Here is an 8,813-nt window from a genome sequence, read left to right as displayed (position 1 = left end):
TTTGAAAAACTCTGGATTCACTGATCTTTTGTTTATGTTTCATATCATCAATATCAATCTGCATAGGAATTTAGGAGCTGAAACATGGAATATTTTATCTATACACAATTCTCAAGCGCTAATTGGTGTATCAGTCATGTGACGATTGATGTGATGATGCGATAGAATATTGGACTTTAGAAAGAAGAAAGTTGGTATGGCTGATAAAAAACCATGGCAAGACAAAGGATTGTCAAGGATAATACAGGTGCTAGCTAGTCTGAATTTATAGAAGAGGTGCCTAATGTATACAAAATTAGGGAGGTTATGGAAATGCTGGAGAAAAAAACTAAGGTTAATCACAGGGGGGGATGAATCAGAAAACATGTTTCACACTGATAGGCAAAATTCACTCTGTCCTTGTGTTATTCAGTGGGTGTCCATGGTCTACATCCATTGGATCCAGACCCTCATCAATTCTCATCCTAAACCCAGCTCCCTTGCATTCATCCTGCCTAGTGGATGCATCCTTGGGCCTTAAAATATGTCTGCAGGACCTGAAATACAAAAGGAAGCAGTCAGATTTGAAGTAAATAATGTCATCCACAACTCCAGATTTTCAATTGTAAGCAAGTACATGTCTAATGCCTCAGCTGTTCGCTTGATCTCACTGGACCACAGAACTGGGTCAGCACGCCTAGGCAGCACATCTTGCTGTTGGGTCTTCTCCTGTAGCCATTGCTCAGCTTTATTGCATTCATTAATCACCTTGAAAGAAAGAACGAAGAAAAAGTAGTCAAAACAAATATCTCCATCTTGGTTTTAACATCGTCAATGCACAGTAAGAAACAGTCGCAGATAGTTACCATATCTCTTTCATTACTACCCATTGATTTCGCAGCCATCTTATAATCAATAATGCAATTCAATAGATCCTTTGTTGCTTGAGCTCTAGCTTCTTCATCTTTAAATCGATTTTCAATTGGGTCAACGAGCTATTCCGGCAAAAATAGGACACATAATTCAAGTGGTCCCAGTAATAAGCAACAAATTAGAAGAGATTAACATGCACAAATGCAAAATTTGACATGAAAGAAACACTAACAATATGAGACCATAAAATATTAAAATAAATTAATTACCAAATAAAAAACACAAATCTGAATCTTAAAAGTTCTAGAGATGAGCTACCTTCTTCAATTCCTCCAGCTTGCTTGTGTAAACACTTTCAGGTTCATCATCCCCTTCCTCATAAAGCCATTCCTCTGTCTTCTGTAAGCTTCTAGAGATCTTTTCCCTCTCCATCTCGGTTGCATAACCCCGATATTTATCAAAAAGCTAACAGGATATCTATTGTTAGAAAGAATACAAAACAAAAGCAAATGAAAAAAAAGGAGAAACTGTCTTTACAGCAACCTTGCTGCGCATCTCATACACATAAGCTTCCAATGTGTTCTTCTTTTCCTTGGTTAGCTCCATTAGCCGGTCTTGATGAGCCAGATGAAGCTCTCTCTCTTGAGCTTCAGCAAGCTCAGTGCTTGTCATCCCACCATAAACAGTCTCAGTGACCGAGATGTCGATCCTCTTTGGAGACCCTCCTTTTGCTCTATCAGCCTGCATTAAAGATGCCACACTTATATATGAAAGAATTAATGACTACTTGTTATCAGCCAGCTTTGCTCTTAAGGCAGAATAAAGTAGGAAACCAATTTCAATCTTCTTCACTGTCAGATAATACTTCAATTATTCACTGCTCTTCAGCATCAAATATACTTGTATGGCAGCTGACACAAGCTGTATGACGGACATAGCAAGTCACTGAATAACATAATCATCTTGGGGATTTCAGACACAACAGATTTTGGTAAACTTTGTCATATCACTGCTCAAAAACCCCCAAGTTGGAAGATTATACATTTGCAGAATACTTTTCTGAAATATGAACCAGCATGTTTCCTCTCTAATTTTTGCTTTTGAAGTATTTTATCTTCTTCAATCAATAAATGGGAAAAGTTGCATAGGTTTACTTACATGATTTTCAATTACATTTTTTTTTTGTGATAGGTAACCTGGGGGGATAACCCCCATCAGATTTGGACCTGAGTATTAGAATATGGATCGGATATGGATCCAGCAGAAAATCCATATCATCCACAGCTTCTTATACATGTATGTAATATGTATTACTTATACAGGACAGTTTTGTCCATGTCAAAATATTTGTAACCCTATTAATCTTAATGAAGGATTAGTGCAGCAATCAAGAAAAGATAGTAGCTGTCGATTCCCAGCAAAGATCGAGTTCTCCTCTCTCCCCACTCCTCGGTTTTCTCAACAAAGCCTGCCAATCAACTGGCAGTTTTATCATGGTATCAGAGCAGCGCAACTTCTGGGTGTGAAGAGTTGTCAGGGCTTTGCTCCGTCAACGTGAAAAGTCGGCTTCCTCTCATCGTCAACAGGTCACGTTATTTTCCATCTTTTGTCTTCTTTATTCTATTTCTTTCCGATGTCATCATCTGTCTCTTGTTGCCTTCTTCTTTTACTTCTATTTTCGCCTACTGTGTACTCCTATCGCAGATCTGAAACGTATTCAGATCTGCTGTCGTCCCTTCTGTTTTCCGTTGCCTTCTTTGTCTTCTACTATCTTCACCTACTGTGTATTCCCATCTCAGATCTGAAACATATTCAGATCTGCTGTTTATTTTAACAGATTAGAAATTAAGTTCAGATCCGCTGTCATCCCCTTACCATCAGATATAGTCTTATCGCAGATCTGCCGTGTATTTTCAACAGATCTGAAATTATATTCAGATCTGCTGCCGTTAAAATCTGTCGTGACATCTCTATTCTCCTTATTCATAGAGCCCTAAAATCAGCAACTACATTCCTCCTCCACAAGCCGACTGTCTTCATTCTTCTTATCTCAGCCGACTGTCTTCATTATTCTTATCTCAGCCGACTGTCCCCACTCTTCTTATTTCGCATCTTCTTCCTTATTCTGGCCCTATACTCGATCTGAAGTCAGTCACGTCTAGCCTACTTCACTGATTTGATTTCAGTTTTTTTTTAGTCATTGTTCTTGTTCTTAATTCCGCACTTGTGGAGGGGTGACAACCAATTTTCCTATAACGGTTGGGTTACATCAAGGATCTGCTTTAAGCCCTTTCCTATTTGCTATAGTGATGGATGAGCTTACGAGATCAATTCAAGAAAATGTGCCGTGGTGTATGTTGTTTGCTGATGATATTGTTTTGATTGATGAGTCTAGAGCTGGGGTTAATGCTAAGTTAGAATTATGGAGACAGACATTGGAAGCAAGAGGTTTTAAGTTGAGTAAGAGTAAGACAGAATACATGGAATGTCGATTTAGTAAGCAACGAAATAGTGATGGGAGTGTAGTGAAGCTTGGTGAGCACGAAATACCGGTGGATGATTCTTTCAAATATTTGGGATCTATCATTCAAAAGTATGGAGAAATTGATGGAGATGTAAATCATAGGATAAAGGTTGGGTGGATGAAATGGAAGAGTGCAACTGGAGTGTTGTGCGATCGTAAAATGCCATTGCGGTTAAAGGGAAAGTTTTATAGGACGACTATTAGGCCCACTTTACTATATAGTACGGAATGTTGGGCTGCCAAGAGACATCATATTCAAAAAATGAGTGTAGCTGAGATGCGTATGCTGAGATGGATGTGTGGAAATACAATAAAAGATAAGATTCAGAACGAGGAGATACGTAAGAAGGTAGGCGTTGCACCCATTGAAAATAAAATGAGAGAGAATCGTTTACAGTGGTTTGGACATATTCGACGAAGGCCTAATGATGCTCCAGTTAGAAGGATGGAGAAATGGGAAAATATATTAGTTAAAAGAGGTCGGGTAGGCCTAGGAAGACATGGATGGAGGTGATAAGAAAGGATATGAATGCTTTGAACCTCACCAAGGACATGGCATTGGATAGAAATGAATGGAGGAGAAGGATTCATGTGGAAGACCCATAATGATTTTCTTTGTTGGTTCATATCGCCGACCCCAATTGTTTTGGGATGAAGGCGTAGTTGTTGTTGTTGTTGTTGTTGTTCTTGTTCTTAATTCCTCTTAGCTTCAAATATTAATTTCCAAGGTTTGCAAATGGATACTCCAGCCCACTCTGGTCTTTCTTCCAATTTTCTGGGGCAGCTAATTTCTGAAAAACTAAACACAAACAACTATTTGACTTGGAAAAGGCAGATTACGCCTTTCATTCACAGTCAAGACCTTTCAAGTCACTTGGATGGCTCCACTCCAACACCTCCAAAATTCACCACACAAGAAGCAAAAGATGATGGAGGATTGCCAAATATCATTTGCAACCCTGCATTTGTTGCTTGGATGAAGTGTAATCAGGCGAACAAATAAGATGCCTAATGAGTGGAGGAAAAGTACTTTGGTGCCTTTATATAAGAATAAGGGTGATATACAAGATTGCACAAACTATCGTGGTATAAAACTCATGAGTCATACTATGAAACTTTGGGAGAGGGTGATTGAGTCTAGGTTGAGGAAGGTTGTCATGATATCGGAGAATCAATTTGGTTTTATGCCTGGAAGATCAACTATGGAAGCTATACATCTTCTTAGACAACTTATTGAAAGATATAGAGAGAGGAACAAAGATTTGCATATGGTTTTTATTGATTTAGAGAAGGCATACGATAGAGTACCTAGGGACGTTCTCTGGTGGACAATGATGAAGAAAGGTGTTTCTCTCAAGTACATTAGTATAATTAAAGATATGTATGAAGGAGTAGTAATCAATGTCCGCACTTGTGGAGGGGTGACAACCAATTTTCCGATAACGGCTGGGTTACATCAAGGATCTGCTTTAAGCCCTTTCCTATTTGCGATAGTGATGGATGAGCTTACGAGATCAATTCAAGAAAATGTACCGTGGTGTATGTTGTTTGCTGATGATATTGTTTTGATTGATGAGTCTAGAGCTGGGGCTAATGCTAAGTTAGAATTATGGAGACAAACATTGGAAGCTAGAGGTTTTAAGTTGAGTAAGAGTAAGACTGAATATATGGAATGTCGGTTTAGTAAGCAACGAAGTAGTGATGGGAGTGTAGTGAAGCTTGGTGAGCAAGAAATACCGGTGAATGATTATTTCAAATATTTGGGATCCATCATTCAAAAGTATGGAGAAATTGATGGAGATGTAAATCATAGGATAAAGGTTGGGTGGATGAAATGGAAAAGTGCAGCTGGAGTGTTGTGCGATCGTAGAATGCCATTGCGGTTGAAGGGAAAGTTTTATAAGACGACTATTAGACCCGCTTTACTATATGGTACGGAATGTTGGGCTGCCAAGAGACATCATATTCAAAAAATGAGTGTAGTTGAGATGCCTTAGATGGATGTGTGGAAATACAATAAAAGATAAGATTCGGAACGAGGAGATACGTAAGAAGGTAGGTGTTGCACCCATTGAAAATAAGATGCGAGAGAATCGTTTACGGTGGTTTGGACATATTCGGCGAAGGCCTAATGATGCTCCAGTTAGAAGGTTGGAGAAATGGGAAAATATATTAGTTAAAAGAGGTCAGGGTAGGCCTAGGAAGACTTGGATGGAGATGATAGGAAAGGATATGAATGCTTTGAACCTCACCGAGGACATGGCATTGGATAGAAATGATTGGAGGAAAAGGATTCATGTGGAAGACCCAAAATGATTTTCTTTTTTGGTTCATATCGCTGACCCCAATTGTTTTGGGATGAAGGCGTAGTTGTTGTTGTTGTATGAAGTGTAATCAGGCTCTCGTCGCGTACATCACTTCCACATTGTCACAAGAAGTATTGGTTTTTATTCCTGATGATTGCACAACTAAGGTATTATGGGAGAGTTTAGCTCAAACCTAATCTCAGATATCAAAGGCTAAGGTGTTATTTCTCAAGCGTGAATTTCAGGTTTTAAGAAAGGGGACAATTGTAAAAGTATCTCCACCAAGATACTAAGATCAAGACCTTAATATTCTTGATAATAAACCCACCACGAATGCACAATAAGAACACTTTAGAACACTTGTGCACAAAGGCACAACTCACAAATAACCCACAAATGCACAAAGGCATAAAAACAATGGAATCAATTTATTAAACACTTGGGCTTTGACTCAAAGCCATGAAGAAATACAAAGGGGAGAGCCCCTATTTATAACCACAAAAAGGAGCCTTGGAGGGGCTCCACTCATAGACGTTGGAGCCCCTCCAACGGATTTGTGACCGTTGGAGGGGCCCAACGTCTATTTGAGTGGGTCCCCCAAGGTACCTTTTGGTACAAGAATTAAAAGAAATAAAAAAGAAAAAGAAAAATAAACTAAATTACAATCACATTCATAAAGTGAATGTGCGTAAAACAGGGGAAAAGACTAAACTACCCCTACGGCTTAAACAAAGTAGAAATATATATTTTATATATATAATAAGTATATACATATACATATATATTAATATATGTATATGTATTACCTTATATATATAAAATATATATATTACATTAAGTGATTAGGTACATATTTTAACACCCCCCCCCCCCTCAAACTTAGGGCTGGATGACCGAGAGTTTGCTAAGAAGAAAGTTGAAGCGCGGTGCACACAAGGCTTTAGTGAAGAAGTCCGTCAATTGATATTCGGACGTGACATATGGAAGGTCAATGGTTCCTTTGAGATACGCCTCCCGAACATAGTGACAATCCATCTCTATGTGTTTGGTCCGCTCATGAAAAGTGTGATTTTTAGCAATATAAATCGGACTTTTGTTGTCACAGCAAAGCTTGGTAGGCCCTTCAATATTGATCCCCATGTCTTCCAGAAACTGACGAATCCAAACAATTTCCATGGTAGTAGTCGCCATGGCACGATATTCGGCTTCAGTTGATGATAGAGACACCTTTTGCTGCTTCTTGCATCTCCACGAGATCAATGAGTCTCCTAAGAAAACACAAAAACCAGTGGTGGAGTGACAGTTATTTGGGTCACCTCCCCATTCAGAGTCAGTATAAGCGATTAATTTTAACTCAGAAGAAGAAGACAGAAAAACTCCTTATTAATAGTGTTCTTTAGGTATCTTACGACACGTAAGATAGCACCCATGTGAACAGAAGTTGGTGCATGTTGAAACTGACTTGCAGTATGCACCGCATGTGAGATATCTGGTCTGGTGATACTTAGGTACATCAACGATCCTACGAGTTGCCTGTAGGGAGTAGGATCGGAGAGAGGAACACCATCATCAATCTTCATTTTAGCTCCTACTATAGCAGGAGTTTCACAAATTTTATCATCTGTAATACCTGACCTGTCAATAATCTCAGATGCAAGCTTAGTTTGAGACAAAAAATATCCTCTATGAGAGTATGCTACCTCAATACCCAAAAAATAAGTTAAGAAACCCAAGTCAGACATTTCAAACTTATCCTTTAAAATGGATTTTATGCTTTTAATCCCTTTAGAGTCGCTCCCAGTTATAAGCATGTCATCCACATAAAGTAGTAGAATAACAATCCCTGGATTAGATTTTCTAACAAACAAAGCAGTATCAGTAAAGCAGGATGAAAAACCATTTTCTAACATTACGGAGTTAAACCTATCATACCAAGCCTTGGAAGCTTGTTTTAAACCATAAAGTGCTTTCCGAAGACGAAGCACTTTTCCTTTAGGAGACTCCATTCCAGGAGGAGCATCCATATATACTTCTTCGTTTAGATCTCCGTTTAAAAACGCATTCTTAACATCCATCTGATAGATGTTCCATTTATTGATTGAGGCAACGGTTATAAGACATCGGACGGTGACCATCCGAGCAATCGGAGCAAAGCTCTCCTCATAATCAATCCCATATTTTTTACCATATCTTTTTGCAACTAAGCGAGCCTTATATCTCTCAAGGGACCCATCACTCTTAGTTTTGACTTTAAACACCCATCTACACCCTATTGCTTTCTTGTCTTTAGGGAGGTTTTGAAACTCCCATGTCTTGCTTTCTTTAGGGCTTCAAGTTCATTATTCATAGCGACTATCCATTCCGGACATTTTAGTGCTTCCTCGAAATCCCTAGGTTCTATGTAAGAGTGAATGACGCTTAGACATGCTCTATATTTCGGTGAAAATGACTCATATGAGATGAACCTAGAAGGGGGTCTTCTTGACCTTTCGGTCCTACGAAGATTTTCTTCACTCGAAGGGGTAGGCTCACTATCATATCTTTCGAGGGCACTTCTAAAAGTATTTCTATCTCTATGAGAGTAGGTTATAGGATCTCTATGTGATTCTTCATTGATGTGTTGATGAAGTGTTGAGGAATCAGAATGAGTTTCATTATTATTCAAGTCATTTTGATTTGTTTCATCATCACTAGTATCATCATCTTCAGTTAATAAATCAAACAGAAAAGAATAGTCTATATTCTCGTCATTAATTTCAAGTTTCTCGAAACCACTAACATTTTCCAAGAAGCTTACATTTCTGGAAACATATAGTTTATCACTTTTAGTATCATAACAGCGAAAGCCTTTATGAGTTTCAGAATAACCAAGAAAGGCACAAGGAATGGCCTTAGGGGAGAGTTTGCCATTTTTATCAGTAAGGACAAAACATTTACATCCAAAAACCCTTAACCTGCTATAATCAGGTTCTTTTTCATATAATTTTTTAAATGGGGAAATTTTGTTCTTTAGATGGAAGTCTGTTTATGAGATAGACAGAAGTAAGGGTGGCCTCTGCCCAAAGTTTTTTCGGAATATTTTGTGAAATGAGCAAAGTTCGTGTTGTTTCAATAATGTGCCTATGTTTTCG

At 38.5% G+C, this 8,813-nt stretch overlaps 1 protein-coding gene across 1 annotated transcript in view; it reads right to left on the bottom strand.

Moving 5' to 3' along the window:
- Positions 1 to 8,813, bottom strand: part of LOC149830746 (heat shock protein 70 (Hsp 70) family protein) — a 54,363-nt gene continuing 45,550 nt past the window's right edge. Inside the window, exons 6-10 of the mRNA XM_090013462.1 lie at positions 1,396 to 1,593; positions 1,171 to 1,317; positions 846 to 974; positions 617 to 747; positions 1 to 536 (exon numbers count right to left, since the gene is read on the bottom strand). Of these exons, the coding sequence (XP_089869588.1) occupies positions 389 to 536; positions 617 to 747; positions 846 to 974; positions 1,171 to 1,317; positions 1,396 to 1,593 (753 nt within the window). The 3' untranslated portion in view covers positions 1 to 388. The remainder of the gene's footprint in view (positions 537 to 616; positions 748 to 845; positions 975 to 1,170; positions 1,318 to 1,395; positions 1,594 to 8,813) is intronic.

This window comes from Nuphar pumila, chromosome 7 (genome assembly GCF_984573655.1).
Source record: "Nuphar pumila chromosome 7, dmNupPumi1.hap1.1, whole genome shotgun sequence".
NCBI classification, from domain to species: domain Eukaryota; kingdom Viridiplantae; phylum Streptophyta; class Magnoliopsida; order Nymphaeales; family Nymphaeaceae; genus Nuphar; species Nuphar pumila.
Note: the sequence above shows the minus strand (reverse complement) of the source record. Positions and strands in the feature narration are given on the sequence as shown.